This window comes from Haemaphysalis longicornis, unplaced genomic scaffold (genome assembly GCF_048455015.1).
Source record: "Haemaphysalis longicornis isolate Haplotype H1 unplaced genomic scaffold, Haemaphysalis longicornis Haplotype H1 scaffold_9, whole genome shotgun sequence".
NCBI lineage: Eukaryota > Metazoa > Arthropoda > Arachnida > Ixodida > Ixodidae > Haemaphysalis > Haemaphysalis longicornis.
Window position 1 is genome coordinate 105468507 of NW_027526460.1, and position 19415 is coordinate 105487921.

General features: G+C 44.8%; 1 protein-coding gene across 1 annotated transcript in view; it reads left to right on the forward strand.

Moving 5' to 3' along the window:
- Positions 1–19415, forward strand: part of LOC144153087 (voltage-dependent calcium channel subunit alpha-2/delta-1-like) — a 219802-nt gene that overhangs the window by 186891 nt on the left and 13496 nt on the right. Inside the window, exons 17-34 of the mRNA XM_077684738.1 lie at positions 1110–1187; positions 1305–1379; positions 1461–1532; positions 1615–1686; positions 1772–1833; positions 2554–2621; positions 4574–4622; positions 5056–5144; positions 6656–6749; positions 7589–7651; positions 7808–7911; positions 10082–10174; positions 10836–10933; positions 13693–13767; positions 13932–14002; positions 14437–14512; positions 15152–15210; positions 18976–19002. Coding sequence (XP_077540864.1) covers positions 1110–1187; positions 1305–1379; positions 1461–1532; positions 1615–1686; positions 1772–1833; positions 2554–2621; positions 4574–4622; positions 5056–5144; positions 6656–6749; positions 7589–7651; positions 7808–7911; positions 10082–10174; positions 10836–10933; positions 13693–13767; positions 13932–14002; positions 14437–14512; positions 15152–15210; positions 18976–19002 — 1325 coding nt within the window. The remainder of the gene's footprint in view (positions 1–1109; positions 1188–1304; positions 1380–1460; positions 1533–1614; positions 1687–1771; positions 1834–2553; positions 2622–4573; positions 4623–5055; positions 5145–6655; positions 6750–7588; positions 7652–7807; positions 7912–10081; positions 10175–10835; positions 10934–13692; positions 13768–13931; positions 14003–14436; positions 14513–15151; positions 15211–18975; positions 19003–19415) is intronic.

The following is a 19415-nucleotide window of genomic DNA, read 5'->3' on the forward strand; positions in this document are numbered from 1 at the left end:
CGCTCTTTTTACTTTGCCTAGTCCAGTGCAGAAGAACTTGCAAGAATAAAAAAATATTGAGAACAGCAAATTTTGGCTATGGTTGCATGCCGTACATGAAATACATCGAGCTGCTTCAAAGAAACTTGGGTGAAATTTGTGCACAGTAAGAAACGTATTAATTTGTTCATGCTGCTTGAAAACAGCTTTTATGACTCTACGCGAGCCGTAAAAAAATGGGGGGAAGTCAGGTTATTTTCTTGTGTGAGAGGAGGGGGGTGGGGTCTGAAAATACAGCTGACTGCTTATCTCATAAAAACAGCTAATTATAGTTAGGTTTTTTCCGTAAGTGATGTATTACTTTAGCTTCTGCGGCTTCAGTGTCTGCTCTCATCCCAACGAGCAAATATTTTCAATGCCCCTGAAGGCAAAAACAAACTGAAAAAATTATTATACCGGGTCACTCAATCTGAATCTCTTGTTTTTTAAATTTTCAATGAATTACTTTCGCTGTTATGTTCTTTGGGTTTTTAACTTTTTTTCGGTCTTCCTCTTACATATGGCGTTTTTATTTCCTCTTTGGGGGATCCGCACAACCCCATCCCGGAAATAAAATTCTGTGCCCACCGGTTCTTTCGTGCATGGATTCCTCTAACCACACAAAAGTTCATGTTACGTAAAACAGTTATTCCGGAAAAGCTAGTTGTATAAGGAAGACCACAAAAAACGAATAAGTTGCTTTGCAGTCGGATTTAGGTTACAAAAATGCTTGGCGAAACCCCTCAAGACAATGAGTTGTGTAGCCTGAAGTATGCAGTACACATCAGGGAATGTATTCGAACGATAATTGAGGCAATTGATGTTGTCGGCGCAGAAATTATTGTGTAGGATAGACATAGAATAACCGACTACATGCCATGATGAGGGTGCAGAACAGGTTGAATGAAGGACAGGTTCATGGCGTTGTTTTGCGAAGGGCATAAGATCATAGGGAAGAGGTACGACATGAGCAGGTTACGATCGCTAGGAAGAAACGTCGAAAAAAAACGGGTCTACCATTGTGTTGTGCTACTGTTGTTCATGCATCCGAATATTATATAGTTATTTGATTGAGAACGTGGTCCCCGCAGAAGGACCAAACGATCGTTGGAGTCATGGGCGTGGATGTATCTCTCGAAGAACTCAAGGATCACGAGCCTACGTACAAGGTGAGGGCTGCATGCCGCGTGTTCGTAACAACCTTTATGTGTTCGAAACCTGTATTTGCTACCTTGTTTGGGTCATACCTTTAAGTTTTTTCTCATTTCCTTTCCTGCCACGACCAGATTGGCCCTTCTGGGTACTCTTTCATGGTTAATCGTAATGGTTACGTCTTGTACCATCCAGACATCAAGCTACAGGTACGGACTATTCACACGCATCCAATGCCGAGATATTACTTGGTGGCAACGATTACAATCAACCTTGTCAATCTTTTACAGCTTGGTTCCTTAGAAGAGCCACTAGATATAGACTTTCTGGATGTAGAAATTGAAAATCCGCTCAAAGAAAGGGTACGTGCTGGTCTGTGGTTCCTTCAAGCATGTTAAATAAATTGTAATGCCTCCTTTACTCTCCTCGTTCCATTACCTTCAGATACGCAAGATGATGATTGAAGGACATACAGGGCATGAGACCCTGGTCAGCCTTGTGAGAATGCCTGACGAGGTAATAAGAGCATGCCAAAGAATCACTGAAATACACCAACAGTACTGTTGTTTGTTCTTGCTTGCCCATTCATTTTTTTTTTCAGAAACACCTGGTTCCTCAGAATATGGTTTACCACTACAGGCATATGAACGATTCGGAATTCAGGTGAGCGCTTATGTTCCATTTTTGAGATATATGTGGCATTACAGATAACATATTTAAACACACAAAGCTCTTTTTTTGTGGTTAAAGAAAGCTTACTCTAATGGCTTTTTGAACCTGGTGGGTATGTTCACGAAAAAAAAGAACGGTGTTGCCATTACGCACGGAAAATTTTGCGCAACTCATCCAACTGCGTCATGATAACGGAACGCCAGTCAAAAAACCCGAAGACCTCGATCAATGTTCGGCATATGCAAATGGGGCTTTAAGTCTCATACCATCTAGAACAATTTTTCTCAGAAATCTCTTTATAGCAAGAGATATTCACCGTCTAGGGCGGGTCTTGTCAACAACAAAACAACCAAAAATATTCCCTTCCAGTTTCAGTCGGTCTAACTCCAGCATAGCAAAACATACGGGTTTTTTTAATGACAAAGTATTAAGTTATTTATTTCTTGCCGTTATCCAGTTTAATCACGTCTATATAAAGCACGTTTGGCGTCTTCCCAAAACAATTATACGTTTATCTTTACTTATTGGCTGCCAGGAGTATACCAGTACTTGCTTTCTGATAAAGCTGCATGTAAAAGGTGCAACATGATGACGGAAGGGTAACTATTCAGCAAAATAGTTCCACACGTTCACAGCGTTTCCACTGGCGCTGAATTCAAAGGCTGATTACGTGTACCTGTTTCTCCGATCTTTGTTTTTTCTTTCATGCAGCGTCGCTCTGGCCTTACCAGAGAAAAGGAAGTGGTTTGTGCGTGTGGAAGGGATGCGCGCTGATGACGGTGAGTAGATTAAGAAATGTACATACACACACACACACATTATATATATATATATATATAATTTAATACAGGGTGTTTCAGCTAACTTTAGCCAGTGCTTAAAAATATGCCGGTGCGCTCTAAGACGACGCCACCAAATGCATGTTTCTCCCTTTCGTATGTAGTTTTTCAAGCTATTTTCTTTATAATAATTCATAAGGTTATTATTCAATACTAAATAGCCAACTTCTGAACCAACGAGGCTAGGAAACAAATTCCGAATAGAAGGTTGCAGAGGATTTCGCAAAACGTTCGAATGAACAATTTCTATCTTTCTATCGATTAGGAATTAGTGTGTTTCAGCTTGCTGACGATGCCTGCGAAATACAAACACACACTCTCTTCCGCGTTGTGATTTCAGTGCTGCCAAACGTTCCGCGCACAAAGAAACGTACGCGTGCAGGCTCTTAAAAGGCGACAGGGCAGCGACGTAAGCGTTGGCGGTGGTCTTTACGGGAGCGATTTGCGTGCATCGCGACCGTTCGTTCTAGCGATAAGTAGACTCAGCGGTTATGGCTTGTGCTGCAAGTAGCAACAGGTCCCTCATCTGCTCTGTCGCTTTTGGGAGCAGTGCCACATCGCCTTCTGTATTTTTACAACGCCAAACGCATCGCGCGCTTCCCGATTGGAGTGAGTGGTACGCCTGCACTGCCCACATGTCGCGAGGTGGTGCCCCGAGCTTAAGCGGGATCACGCAACCGTAACTGACTTCGAGAGCGGCTTGTGCGTGATTGCCAAGCCAACCGATGTTCAAGATTGTCAAAGAAATGGCGCTCGCGCCAGCGCTAGAAAGCTCAGAGCCGGGGCGGAGCATATTTTGCCAACGTTGCCGCTCTCCACCAGGCGTCGCCCCAAGCTGAACTGGTCACATGATTGAAGTGCTGGGAAGGCTACCGACTGGTGGAGAGTGGCCTGAGTACAAGGAGAGGGCTTGGTTGGCCGGTCCGGGCTGATGCGTTTGGCATTGTAAAAATGCAGGAGGCGATGACTGCCATTGCGACGCGCAAGCAGGCATGTCACGTGGCATTTTTTTATTTCGCAGGCTTAATTAGTAATCTCAAAAACACAAATACTTAATATATAGACAGGCAGGGACTGTTTATTCGAACGCTTTGTGAACCGCCCGGCAACTTTGTAATGGGAATTTTTTTCCTAGCTTGGTTGCGAGAAAAGTTTGATAATTATTATTGACTAATTATCTAATTACCCAATATACCAAAAATAGCTTGACACGCAGCACGCGAAAGTGAACAACATGCATTTAATTTGCACTCGAAAGCAAGTCATCTCCTCTGAGGAATTGTTCCGCTGCAATATATATAGATTGCGATATATATAGATATATCTAGATTGCAAGAAAGGCTGTATGCCGACCTTTATCGGCATCCAACCGGAATCAGGTCGGTCAGCATCCGACCGAAACGTCGACAAATAAACAGTTAGATGCTATACTCAGTTTTACTATATATATATATATATATATATATATATATATATATATATATATATATATCGATGGGGAACAGGAGCTGATGTTCAAGTCAGAAGTCTAACCGCTGTGCCCTAAACGTGGGATGCTTTGCGTACGCTAACCGCTGAGAGCTGTGAACTGTCCGTTCCTGTGGACGCCTCGGTTTCTTGCATGCACTGCTTTTTTCTGGAGGTGCGTGTGATTTGTTTAGAATAGGATAGGGATACGCTGGCGGGATACGATGTCCTAAAGAAAGCGGTAATAAAGATGGTAGGTCACGTGGGCAAGTCGAACGATTCGAGCTGCGTATGTAAATTGCGCAATGACTACTTGCCCTTAACATTTGAGTGTTTTTAATATCGTGATTGCAGTAAAGATGGCACTGTTTAGCAGTTCGAACTGGCACGACGCTTACTTACTTCACCACTGCGCTTTCTTGCAGGTCTCAAGCCAGAGACAGAGAAAGGGGATGGTGTCCTTTTGGCTCCGTGGTAAGCCTCAGCCCTCAGAGCGAATGCGTGCGCCTGTACGAGACCTTTTGCGCTCTCAGCCCTATCCATAGTTGACGGACAAGGGAATACCGAACTATCGCGATTGTCTGACTGAGTTGTTGCGGTCTGTCAATTTTTCCGATGATTTGTTGCTACCGGGGACAGTGTTTGTGCAGGGACGTGTTTCACCACATTCTCAGAAGTAGCAACTGTACTCCTGCATGATAACTCTTTGAATAGAACAGTGCATGCCACCACGAGCAGTTTTGCGCCCAGCCACTTTTCGTGAAGACGTAGATTTCCTATTGCAGTACCTTGCCCTCCCCTTCAACATCAAGGAACTCTCACACGGATGCAGATTCACTGCTCAGGTTCTTCCGCAAACTAACGTTCCAGCTGAGTTGGTTTCTCTGCTTCATTTATCTCATTCCAGGCGCTACTGCAAGAATGTTCCGCGCCCCAAGGGTCTGACGGGTAACATCAGCCAAGTCCTGGAAGCGTACCGGGCAGACCATCGTCAGTGTGAGTCGGCCAGGATTTACTTCTATACACGGACTACTCAAAAAAGCAGTACCTACTGCCAAAGGTGCAAAATGTGCGAGGAATTTGGGAAAACCACGTAAAAAGATTTTATTTGCAAGGCTTTCGTTTAGTGATAGGATGCTCTCCATGAATGAAGAAAAATGGGAATGGAAGATACTGATATGATGAATGGGGGGAAGGGCGGAAATTAATGGGCATTGTGCGACACATTTCAACTGAGTTTCGCCATGCCCTTGTCTCTGATACTGCTGAGGGGGGCTTACTGCTTGCTTCCGATAATACGATAACTACTTCACAAAGACTCGTAGCTATACCGTCTACAATCTGGAGTACGTCTGAGAGATGTTCTGCTGAGTTTTCTTCGGGAATAAATAGGTTTATAGTCATGGTCCCCATATAATGCTCGCAAGGCAAAACTGAACTTCATTGCTAGCAGTATTGCGATAGCTGCAATTGTAAACGCAACAGATAACACCGAGTAAAAAATAAGCAGCTGCTTGCCGATAGGACCTAGGATTACAATTTACCTGAAATTAGCTTTAAAAATTAAAACGAGGTAGTTTTGTGCATTTGCAACAATATGTATAGCAAAACTATTAGAATGTGTGATAGCAAGCTCAGCACGAGGAGATAAATAAGGAAAAGCTGTTCCGTCTACGGCCGTTTCACCAAAAATCCAGAACATGCAGATACGGTTGCATGGGTTGTAAAGCCGCCATAATCCTGGCTTGGAAACTTTCTTATAGGCCGGAGGGCAGGGGGGGGGGGGGGAGAGAGAAGGGAAGAAGTTTTAAATAAAAGAAATTATTTTGGCCGCTGGGACACCTTTAATTGGCGGCGTTCTATTTTGGGGACGCCTGAACGGGCAGTAACGGGCACCAGACAACCCCCGATTGCAGATGCAATATCGCTTTACATTAATGTAATCTGTTCTTTGGATCACCATATCACTGTTTTCACTGTAACACAGCTTTTAAGCAAATTTTATTCAAAATATCGGGACAACGCCGAGGCTGATGATGCGAGGTCGAAACAGCTGTGTTGACAGAAAGACACAGCGTGACCAGGTGTTTGGCTGCTGAGGCGGTGTACGTTCTTGTGCGAGCGGAAGCCCAGAGGATAAAAAGAAGCTGGATGTTGGAGCACGGCCGCTCAATAAAAAGAACATCCTTTGCATCAAGCGCCCGGGGTTGGAACATACCAAATGAAGGGTGGCCAGCACTTGCACAATGTCAAGACAAACGCCATAAGCGTGTTTTTAGAACCACAATTGAAAGTAATGACATTGGGAAGTTAAACGTGCAGAGAAGTACGTCGAACAGAAACTGGAACTGCTGAGAGAACAGTCTCAGTAAACAGAGAATTTGTTATCGTTTCGGTCTATCTTCAGAGCCCTGTGGGCTTCAGATTTGAAGATGCCGTGATCTTTCGACAATCTAGAGAGTTTTTTTTTCAACTTCGCTCTGCCAAACGCAATTTCCTTTCCACAGGTGATCCTCTACTCATGCAGCGACTACTCTGGGACATCGAGAACACAAGGGCTGTTGTTAGCAACTGGACAAGTGACGCATTCGCTGATGAAAGGTGTGTCTTTGTTACTCGTACATGAAATGGTCGTTATAAAGAAGTTTCGACATTTACATCAATAATCAATAGAATCAACCTCGGGAGAAGACGAAACGAGCGATTTAAAAGGTGTCGCACGTAAGAATCTGCTCTTTGGAATGCCAGTGTTCGCGCTACTTGACGTGCGTCAGCCGTTGACCGCGAGGACGAATGAGAAAAGATAACATCCTGGTTGAAACCAATGTATCGGGTTGTTGACTTAAAAGGGTAGGGACAATATACTGGAGTGTGTTATCGTTGCGTATGATGCTAGTTGAAGTATTTGGTTTAAAGCCGACGCTACGGATCGTTACCGTAAGGCACATGAAACTTTGACAGCTGGAACAGACCACAAGTACACATGAATTAGCCGACACTGGGCGTTGGCGCAACTACCCTCCTTGTTTTTGTTTCTGTTTCGCTCTGACAGTGGGCTGCCCCTTGCTGTGTTGTTTCAGGTTCATTGATCGTCTTCTTTTATATTTGGTGTCTTTTATTTACAAACTTCAACTAGGCGGCATGGTATACAATCGGGCCCACTACTTTCACCCGGTGTTACTTTTTTGTGCCGCTGCTACTGCTAAACCACAAGTTTCCGTCATGTTTCACTTAACCTGCACAGCATTGTGATTGTTAGTGATTAAGGTCAATAAACTATAAACGAATGTTTGTATTTGATACCAAAAATGTATTGCCATTAAACTGAGGTTGCAGACTCATCTCCAGTCTTGCTACCTGCACAAACACTTGAGAAATTTTGCTTGCAAATAAACTTTGTTGTTTCTTGTAACCGCGTCATTTTTTCGTTATTACTGCAGAGATGGCATACTGGGAACATTCGTAGGAACCGAGGGCGGACTAATTCGCTACCACCCAGAAACGTAAGCGGACCCAGCTTCTCGGGTCAACGTTAATGGTATCCCGGTGACAGAATATATTAAATGCACGCACGTTTTAAGCAATGTTCTTCTTCACCGTGCCTAATGATATTGGTGACGAGTTTGTTTTGCTACCCACATAAATACATGGGTTTGCAGGATTGCGGGGTACCTGGAGCAGGAGGCAAATCCCCAGAAGGCATCGTACTTTAGGAGGGCGTTGTACGCCGAAGACTTCGTTTTCCTCATTAGCGACGTGAAACGTAAGCAAAAGCTCGGTTTGAAGGAAATCTTTCGCGTGAGAATGCGTCCAAAATCTGGAAGTAACCCAGCTGTTGATTGTGAAATTGAAATTGTAATTTTTTTTCAATCGAGGAGAAAATAATTATGATTCCGTTGCACTAAAAATAAACAGGCCCACTAAGCGTACACGGCATTTGAAATTATTGAGTACGTTTCCCTGCATTTGCAGCGATCCATTATAAATCGCAGGGACGTACACCCGCCCAATTTTTTACCAATATCACGGGAGCGTCGACCGTTCTGTCGATCAGCGCCGTATGATGGGGTGATACGACAAACTCGGCGAGAGTAACCGCATGCGCACTAAGCGAAGGCCGCTGCTGCCGTCGTCTGCTAGGCTGTTCCAAGAGCCGACAGTCACCCCATACTGCTGTTACCACTCGCTTTCACTTGCCCTCTTCGCCCCTTTAAGGCCGATCCACACGACGGACCGAGTCCGCGGTCCGATCGGTCACGTGATGCCGCGTCACGGCCCGCCGCGGTCCGATGCAGCGCCGAGAGCATCCACACGGCGGACCGCCGTAGCAGACGACAGAGCGGTCCAACCCAGAAACACTCTCCACCACAGTGCTTCCAACCAGACGAACTCGCGAACCCATACGAACGGCTCGCGCCCGCTCCGTACATGTTTTATGTGTATTTTGCGCTTGGTTTCGCGGTTCCGCGCGCATTTTGGAGCAGTCGAAATGTAAACAGAGCGCAAGCGTCGTTTGGCCGCTATGGCGTTAGCTTTGTACGTTGATGAAGAAGACTACCTTGCGCCGAAAAGGTCGTGCTGGGTTAAAAAGTGGATGTGTCGAAAAGAGCTGGGACTGCGGAACCAAGTTGTGGCGTGCGGAATCCAGAGCAGAGCGCATCCACACGGCGGGCCGGCTGAGCGGACCGGGAATGGCCGACCGTCTGAACACGCAAGCTGGAAGGTTGAACACAGGCGCCGTTTGGCCGCGACAACATGTTGTAACGCACAAGCCTGCACGAAACGTTTCATCCCCACAGTAACAGCCACCCGCGTGCCAGCCGGGCGGGCGCGCTCACGCAGCCGCCGGCGTCGTTCGCACGAAGGCGACACTACGAGCGGCGACGGCGGGGTGATGCGGGCTGCATACGGCTCGTCACCGCTCGCTGGAACCGAACGCTTCCCGCAAATTGAGGTCCACATGCGTGAAACAAAGTGATAATGACGGCTAGCATTGCACTAGTAAGAGTCGTAGGACTCGCTAGTAAAAGCGCGGATGAAGTATGCGTCGCGATAGCCCGCCGCCTATCCCAGCGGGGGTGATTGACAGGCTCCTTCGAGCGCTTCGAAACAGCCGCGCTGCCTGCGCCATTCTCTATTGGCGCAACTGGACCCGGCTCCGCCCACGCGGCGCGGGAGCTGTCAGACCACGCTGATTGATGTCGCGGTCCGCCGTCGAGACCGCGGACGGTAAACCCTCGGCGAATATTTGGCCCGCGAGGGCCGCGGTCCTGCCCGGACCAACGGCGGCCCGCGCGAACTGGTGACGTCCTGTCACGTGATGCGCGGACCGCGGTCAAAATAATCGTTTTGGTCCGCCGTGTGGATCGGCCTTTAACGGCGGGTCGGAGGGCAGGCAGTGTGATAAGCGAAAACAAAAATCGGGGGTGGTTGTGTGCTCTTGGAACAGCCCAGCAGAAGACGATAGCAGCGGCCTTTGCTTAATGCGCATCCGGTTACTCTCGCCGAGTTTGTCGTATCGCTCCATCATACGGCGCTGATCGACGGAATGGTCGACGCTCCCGTGATATTGGTAAAAAACTGGGCGGGTGTACATTATTCAGCTTTTTGGGCGCAATATTGACCCAGTTTTAAGAGTTGGCTGTGGCGGCATCGATGAAATATCTGGTGTTATGGCGAACGCGCTTGTGCTTCCAGCTGGGAGCTATGATGTTGGGCGCCAGAACTTCTGGGTCGAACTTCCCCTGAGACTTATTGTAAACAATAAGAACAGTACGCCAGCCACTTTCAACGTGTTTCGGTGCTTTTAAGAACTTGTTTTTTTTGTATAGTCAAGAATGATTTGTAACAACACTCTATTGCAAAGATAGCTCACACTTTCTGGTAGGATGGGTTTTGGGCAGAGACAAAGTATGCCCTTGGTACTTTTATAGATACGTGGGGCCCCAACGCTACAAGAGAGAGCGTTATAATGGCAGCCAAGGCGGTCGACATCTACGTAAAGAAGTCAGAGCTGAGACCAGCAGGTGAGAAGGACGCCATTCAGCCCTGGAAATGTCTAAAGCCTGCAGAAGTGTGGGGAGGCTAAAAAAACTCGCTCCAAAAACGCAGAATCTAAGTGTTGCCGACGAAGTTGATATCAACGGGGAATGCACGAAAGAACTCGCGAACCTGTATATATCACGCAAGATTATAGTTTGCAGTTGCATCGCAATACGTTTTTAAAGAAACTGCGGGAAACGGTTCGATTACCTTTAAATACATTATTATTCTGATCCACAAGATTATGCAATTTTTTCACTTGCATAACGCTGATTTTAACTTTCCTAGTCCAGGTCCGCATGGTTTAACAGAAATAACGAACTAAGTCAGCATTTGGGTTAAGTCAGGCTAAGTCACGCTGACAAAGCGGATGGTAAAGGTCTTTCCCGTGGTGATAATGCAGCTTCGACGATCCTTGAACAGAATTTACCTCTTTCTTCTTGATTCAGAGTATTTAGACCATATTTTACACCTTTTTAATAGATATTCATTTATAGCAAACCATCTTTATGGCATATACCGTACCTCTAGGGGCCATGTCCTTTGTTGTGGTCAAACACTGAGTCGAATTTTGCGGTGCAAGATAAGATTTAGTTGAACACGGTATGAACTCATGAAAGATAACGGTTCCTTAATCGGTTTCAGTCGTGGGTCTCATCGTGGAGGAGCGTGTCATTCATGCCTCCCTCATGACAATGTCTGCCAACGGAAGTTCGGGCGAGCACCTCCGTTGCGCCGACGAGGTAAGACGCCATCACGGTCGTCAACGCAGAGTCGCGATTCCTATTTTTCAAAAGTTCAAATCACGTACGACCTTATTGGTACATATACGCCGAACCCTCTGGCATAAAATAATACCTACATCTGGTATGCTTGCTACCCAGATTGCGGCTGATCTGATTCCCGTAGTGCTAGGAATAATGGCTGACAGATCGTCATACTGCTTGTTAAAGGGGCCATGAAGAGAAAATAAAAGCTTGTTTTATTCGAAAGATTTCGTGTTCTATAGTGCCTCCAGTGCTTGTTCGGAAGCAAACAATATTTTATTCACTGCGAAATTAAACAATTCAAGCTAAAATTTTGATTATCACGCCAAAAAGTGCGTTTAAACGATGTTTACGATGACATCATCACAACAGGTCTTTCGGCTAAACTTGGTACGGTGCGGAGACTTGCTTACGGTTAGTCAACCTAGATGGCGCCACCACACCGCGGCAAGCCTTTTTCTGTCTTTGGTTTGTTTGTGACCGTATTTAAACCTTGCTTGTTTTGTTCGCTGAGAAAATATTCGTTTCGTGAAACATCGCTCGACAAATGTGTTCACGTAATACACCGTCGCTTGCGTCAATCGGCCAGTGTTATCTGAGACAATCCCGAAGCCCCGCCGTGCTGTGCATCTAAACGGCGCATAGTGTGCGCAGTACCAACATCAGTTCGCATCGGTACTTTTATGTTTACGCGTGCTTTCGTAACTTCCGCTGTTTGTCCCAACATACGTGCTTATGTAAAAAGAATGTGCCCTAATATTAAGCGCAAACAGCTCGTTCTGCAAGTTTATAAGTTCTGCCTAATTTGCGTTTGCTTTTTCCGGCCTCCACCAATCGCAGAGCTGGCTGGTATGACATCATAAGTTCTGTCGCGGGAAATAAACTAGTGGGTCGCGTGGCAATTTCCTTCTTTCCTAATTATACACCTTATACAAGCGAAGTTTACGTTAAAAGTGGTGTCAACGTGATTGTGACCAGGCGATCTTTTGAATGAACCAAGCTTGCATTTTTTCTTCATGGCCCCTTAAAGTAAAAAGCTGCCTAAAGGAATAAGCGCCCGCCATGGTTTGTACTCATGCAGAACCACTGTTTCGCTTATACCCTAGAGTTGGCATAGACAAACCTAATTAAATAGGGAAAATTAGTTTCCCTTTTCAGAAGCGCTGCTTACTGACAGAAGCAAGTAGAAAAGTACACTGCGACTGCAAGCGCTGCGTCGGCGCCGGTTTGGAAGCTAAAAATCCGCTTGCACATAACTACACGAACTACAAACATTGTAACTTAAAGGTACGTCACCGCCATCGTTCAGTGACAACAAATGTGTGAATTGTTTTGAAGGCTCCGTTTTCGCCCAAAGAGATACTTCCTGTTGGTGTTGTTATCTATGACAGCTAGGTTATGCAAAGAGGTAACCCAGTTTCCATGAAGAGCAATATAAAGAACCCATCACCGCTTCCCTTACTGCTCTCTAGGGGAGCTTGGTTATCTCTAGCTTCAATGCGAGAAATAAAAGAATAGGTCACAAAAAACTGAGGTTGTGGAACAATATAATATATACACACTGTAAAAAAATATAGCAAACAGTATTTTTCGATGCTATATTATTTCATTGATCATAACGTGTTTCGAGGAAAGGCAATATTAGCAAAGCACTATGTTGTTGCTCTTTCTCGAAACGCATTCTTAATGTTCGCAGCGGTTACTCCGTCTTTTGGACTCTCAGAAGTAGCCGGAACATAAGCTTAAAAGGAGCGCAATTATAGCCATTCCGTTTCACTGGAGCATTTATACATTGTGTACACACATAAACTAATCACTCAGGGGAAGTTTTTCTTTGTGGGTATAGAGAAACTGGGCTTAAGCTCTTTCCGTACACCGAAACTTTACAGTAGTTCGAACAAAATAGCTTGCATCGTGAAAGGGAGAACTCTCGGAAACAGGTCGTACAACCGCTACACCTCACAAAATAAATTTTTACGTGAGCTTAGGGCTGCCCCAATTTTTGTGAGAGCAATAGTTTTTTAGCAGGGGGTAGCGCAAATATTTTGGAAAAAAAATGTGAACCGCTGACGTCAGCTGTAGATAGGATAGTATAGTGGAAGCGTCCTCTATCTTGGTCTAAGGGCACTGTTTGAAATTAAATGAATTATTTGAATATAAAGGTAGGTTAAAAAGAAACAAGTGTTCTTTTAGTTTTTATTTTATGCAGGCAGAAATGAGTGAATCGACCCAATGTTCTGAAATGAGATACCGAAAAACATTTTGTCGTCCTTTATGGAATGGTCGCATGCGCAACTTTCATGATTATTTCTCGACAAAAAAAAATATCACGCAAAAAACACCCCTGTACAAAATATATACCGTGCAACATGACATTTTTTTATTTTTCAGTTTAAGCATTGCAAAGATTGAGTTGAAAATGAGCGAGTAATACGAATATAATCGTACGGTGGCTGTGAACTATAGAAAGTATCAAATTATAGAATCAAGTATCAAACTATAGAAAGTATCTACATAACCGAACTGCACTTCTATAGAAGTGCACTTCGGTTATGTAGAGCCAATTGTATCCGAGCTTCCTGCAGCTTGGCGTTTTCTTACGTCAGCAAGTCGCCGAGCGTGACCTGTTCTTGTTCTTTCGTCAACAGCTATACGCTATTTTTCTTGTTTCTGAAACTGAGCCTTCGTCACATGTGTATTTTTATCTAGCCGATACCACAACACTTTCTTTGCAGGACTTCGTCGCCTGCTATCTTCTTGACGAAGGTGGTTTCATCCTGACCTCAAGCACCGATGACCATGCAGACAACGTACGTTAGAAAAATGAAAATTGCGAGGGACCAGTGCTATCGTCGTATGAAATTGACTTGGAAGAAAAGTTTGGGTTTTGTCTTAAGCCAATTCCATGGACGTTTTTGACTAGACATAATGACCTTGCTTTAATGATGGTTTGAACAGCATGCCTTTCTAATAGGTCGGCAAGTTTGTTGGAGCCGTTGATCCTGAGCTGATGGATGACATGCTGAAGAAATCGGTTTACTTCAAGTGAGTACCTGCCAGTTGGCGCGTCAGAAATAGCCCCATTCGAAAAGATAGGATTCAGACTACGAGGTTATGTTATCTCTATACATCAAAGCACAAACTGAGGAAAACAAGCATGCCCTGAATTCCCATTTTCGGAATGCACGCTTCCTTAACCTAAAGCATTGCAGGCAGAAGTACTGCACTATTGTGATGTCTAAGTAAGGAAATCCACCCCTGGGAAAGGTCTCAGTGCTTTGATGTAGCAATTTGAGATACTACCACATGGCTTAGAACTACCGTTTAGAAAAAAAAGGTGTTGAGTAGTGTACATGTTTTCATGATTTTATGAAAATACCTTGTAAATGGAATAGAATACTGCATAGCGTGCTTGTCTTGATGAGGCCAAAAACCAACTGAATAATTTATAAGCCATCGTATATCATCTTTTCCCTCAGGGTGGAAGAACTGCACACTGAATCTCGATGCCCCAGGATGCGCCGATACACTGCCGGTGCCCGGTCATCAATTCTGGTAGGGAAGCGAAAGTCAACAGTCACTACAACCGTGCAGCCAGAGTATCAACGCATTACTTTGCAAATGCCTGAGAAATAACGCAGAAGGATACCATGCTACTAAGGAAACGTTATTATCGGAATTTTTCGCACAGAGCTAGATCAACCTAGTCATCAAGTAAAACTGTTACCATGAGCAGCATAAAAATGACGTTTTCTCTTTGACTACAGGCTAAAATCCTGCCATCGTTCTTTTAAGCGCTTCGCTGATTGCATCCTCATGTTCATTTTTTCTGTAGTTATTAATCGCTTGTTTTTCCTATGCTTACGTCAATATTTACCCTTTTGTAGCGTTCATTCTTTTTTGTTTTTTTTTCTCTTCATTGATCGCTTACTTTCTTACCAAATTATTTTTTGTATAGCTGTTAACATTTGTCAACTGCAACACGGCACGCTCACATTCACCACCTTACATGATAGAATTAAATGCTCACGCATAACAGCGCGAATGGGGTGTGCATTTTTGAAATTTCACTTCACTTCACAAAAGCCTTCTTTACAGCTTTCGACAGCCAATGATTGTATACCTTCAATACCGCATTTTTATTACCAAAACATGTATAACCTTTACTTTTTATTACACCTTCGGTTGATGCAGCCCCTTGAAAGCCTCATCAGAGCATTCGACATCAGCTGGATCTTCGATGCATCGTCCTGGTCAGTTGTTTCACCTTTTTCAACACTACTTAATATTCAGCAAATGCTGCTTTTCGCATGTGGAGTAAAGCATTGCAAAGCCGGTAAATGGAGGTCATATACAAAGTGAAACTACAGTCTGTGAGGTAGATAGTTGCACAGATGATGTTACATCAGTTAAAAAAAACGGCCGACGCTTTGCGCAATTTACTGTAAGAAAGCGCGCTGCTGTGGGAGCCGTGATTGCCACGACACTGCAATATTGAAGATTAGCGCATATTTAGCTGATATGTAAATGGGTTGTATTAACTGAGGTGGTGGATGCGTGTCTGAGGTTTTATACTGCTGAGGCCAAGAACGCTGGTTTGATCGCGGTTTCTGATGAAGGTTGAAAACGAAAACGCCAACAGGTCGCGGATTTTCGCCGTACCGTAAAGATCCTTAGGTGGTCAAAATTAACCGGTAGCCCTCCACTCTGGCCCACCCTTTAGCCAGGTGTCACTGCGTTGCGCAAAACCCATAATATAGGAATATTTTTATTGCATTGCAGCTGCAGGTAGCATGAGGACTTTGAGAAACAAAGTTAACAACCGCTTATGCGGTATTTGGTATCGGGATAAACCTCTTTTGTATATATTGTAGTCTTAAAACATCAAAAAACGCCGTTTTAGCAAACATTTTTGCGTTATTTTGCGCGCCTGTTTTTGTTCCTAGCTTTCGAAAGACGTTTTTATTTTCCGGGGTTAATAAGGTATCATGAAAAAAATTTGTCACAACAAGGGTCATGACCAGGAAGTGTAGATAGCCATGACCTTTCCAATCTACAAGACCACAAGCGCAGCTCACATGTTAGCATTGTTTAATGCAAATAAAACCTTGAGCGTTCTTTAAGCAAAGGATACATGCATAACGGAGAATATCACCGTTCACAAGAGCAAATACAAAGTGCCGATACAAAAAAATAACCCTTTCCTCTCGAAACAGAAGTGCACGCAAAGCTTTACCTAAGGAAACGGCGAAAATGGGAACGCAATGACCGCAAAGCGAAAACGAAAACACTTCATGCAAAATCAAAACGCAATGAAAGAAATGAAAAGGCAAAACCATCGATCGGCCAAACCGAAACCCTTTTATGTTGCTGAGCTTCTTTGCACGAACGAAAATGTTCCATTCGTCTGCGATAATCGGGAGCCTTTATATTCTTCAATTGCTGCCCGCTCTTCCGCGTTAGATGATGAACTTTCTAACGAGAGCTAGCGCAACTGCTGGGTAGTGTGATGTGAAAGACGACGCTGACTAGGTATTATTGCGGCATGATATAGCTCGACAATTATGCGCCCGCACCATGGCAGCTGCTAAGAAAGAGCGAGAGCTGCACGGGAGAGGGGAATTCCCGGAAGGGTTTATATCTATGATTTAATCTATAGGCTTCAAAAGCGGCGCAGACAATCTGTTATCGCTGGTCAATCCCCCCGATTGGGTATGTGCCAAATATCTCAACGCCATCACCATCATCGCCGTCGTCGTCATTAAAGCACCTGGGCGAAGTTGGCTTTGCCGCAAGGTGTTTTGGCGTACTCCACCACCGACGCCGCAAGTCGGCCAATAGAAGCTTCGAGGGAGAAGGCGCAATGTGATCTGAGACAAACGCAGAAAGAGCAAAACTACGCAACACAAGCATTGGTCAATCGCTGAGTGGCTGAAGACGTGGGCGCAAGGGCGTCAATATCGTCTTTGTTGCGTTCTGTATTTTTCTTCTGCTAATTAAATTGACTTAGATTCTTGGCGTGTCGCAAGACAAGACTTTCGTTGCTCTTGTTCGACTTCTACTAAGAAATAATGGTTGGAAGCGCCATCATAAGCTTAACGATGCGCCAAGCCAGTCCAAATTCAATATACGCCAAGACGGGGGCACTGGCGAACGAAGTGAGCTCTAAAAAAACACCGTTAGGTGTTCACTGCGGCTCATAACACGCAATTGATGTTGCCACCATTTCCGCGCTAATGTAGTGATGACAGCAGGGCTCATGGCGACAGCATGCGGGCACAGCGAAACCGCAGAACATTAGTCTAGTAACCCTTCGAAGCTGCCTCGCGCGGCCAGCTCGCTGCTGCAATTACTAAGGTCGGGAGGTTGAAACGTCAAACATCCCGTCACCTCATCACCCCGTCATTCTTTAGTTAGGCCAAAACAAGGCAGACAAGTTGCCAGATTTGGCACTGCCAGCGTGAGCCGCACTAATGTCCTGGCCTTGTGGGGGAACGTGCATGACTGCCATACGTGAATGAGGCGGTGCTGCTAACGTCGATGTCCTCCTCCAAGGCAATAGCTACGACTGTTCCGCCGTTCAAAAGGGCCATGCAGACAAAACACAAGTTTGGTTCATTCGAAAAACTGCTTCGTTAGAATCATACTGGCACTACTTTTAACGACACTTCGCTCAAATAAGCGATATAATTAGGAACAAATGGAATGGCCATGCGACCGACTAGCTCATTTCCCGCAACAAAACCTATGAAGTCATGTGTGCCCCGCTGGGCGATTGGCTGATGCCTGCAACAGCAAACTCAAATTAGGCACGGTTTATAGTATTGCCCAACGAGCTATTTGCGCTCAAATGTAATGCATGTTCATTTTACAGCAGTAACAAAGGTGCAGTAAAATGTGAAAAACGAAAATACACGTAAGCATAGAAGTACCGATGCGCACGGCTGTTGTTACGGGGCGCACTATGCTTGTTTTAGCTGCAGAGCACTCCGCCGCTTTGGAGTAATCTTACACGGCACTGGCCTATTGGCGTAAGCGACGTTCTCTTACGTGACCCTGTCTATCGAGGGTACCCCTTCTTTTACGAAATGATTACTTTCTGCAGTATCAAAAACCAGCCAGGTGCAATTACGGTCAAAAGCAAATCAACGGCGGACAATGGTCCGTGGATGAGTATGGTAGCGCCATTTAGGAGGACTGACTGCAAGCAAGGCTGCAGAATTGAATGACACAGTGGAAGTTCGTTTGAATACGCGCACTTTAGACTTCACTACAGAGTTTTAGTATAGCGAAAAACACCACTTTAGCGCACCCATAGCGTTAGCGGGCACGCTAACCTTCACGTAATGAAGCGCTATCCGTTTGCGGTTGCGGTGCGCTAACCTTAACGCCGCAGCTAAAACGCGATACTAAAACTCTCTATTGCTGAGGACCCAAAAACACACGATTTAACCGGAGATTCAAAATTTTAACCTTAATTGACTAATTTCTCATTGATTACTGCGTCGTTTGCTGCCGGGCATGCGCTGGAGGCACTATAAAACACGAAATCTTTCGAATAAAACAAAATTGTATTTTGTCTGCATGGCCCCTTTCAACAACGTAACACATGTTGGAAGATCGAAATGTATCCGCCCGCCTTTCTGACTCCCTTAGAAACCGGTTTGCAGCCATCATGCCTGTTCCTGGCCGATTAGATACGATGCAATGAGGTTTTTGGGATGGGGAAGGTGGAGGAAAGAGGCCCGAAACTGTCTGACGGGACCTTATGAGGCCCCGGACGTGTTTCGAAAGGGAGAAAGAGAATGCCGTACTGCGTCGCCCTTCACACATTGGTTTGGCCCTTAACTGAATTTTACGTGCCCATATCTAAAAAAGGGAGATCTTTAATACCATTATTAAGTATAATTCACTGAAAGACTGCTTTACGCGAATCAATGACACTGTGTTTCGCATACATATGACCAACCTCGGCGGAATCTGTTCTAATTTTTTGCTCTCTCCATATTATATTTCAGGCAACTGCTCAAGATGTGGTTATACGCGTAAGTCATACATTACAATCTCAGTGCATATCCATTGATAGTTGTGTTTGAATCACTTTTGCCGCTGTCTGCGGCGCCACTCCTGCTTTGTTGATGTCTGGCGCAATCAGCTGTGCTAAACCGCCACGTTGTGTATAAATGAATATTTTTATTTAAAAAAAAACAATTAAGCTGGTGCGGTAATACAATCGGCATTTTCGTGGTTGTCTTCCAATTTTTATTGCGAGACCTTTTAATATTTTAGGCGAATACCATTCTTAGGGGCCGCGCATTTAGCATTGCCCAATGGGTCCTAATAAAACACAAAGTAACGGCAAGAAAAATAGTTTTGTTATTTATTGAACAATTGACCAAAAAAAAGGGAATCAGCAAAGCCAAATTGCCAATCAGAAAAGCCAATGAGAAATGCCAAT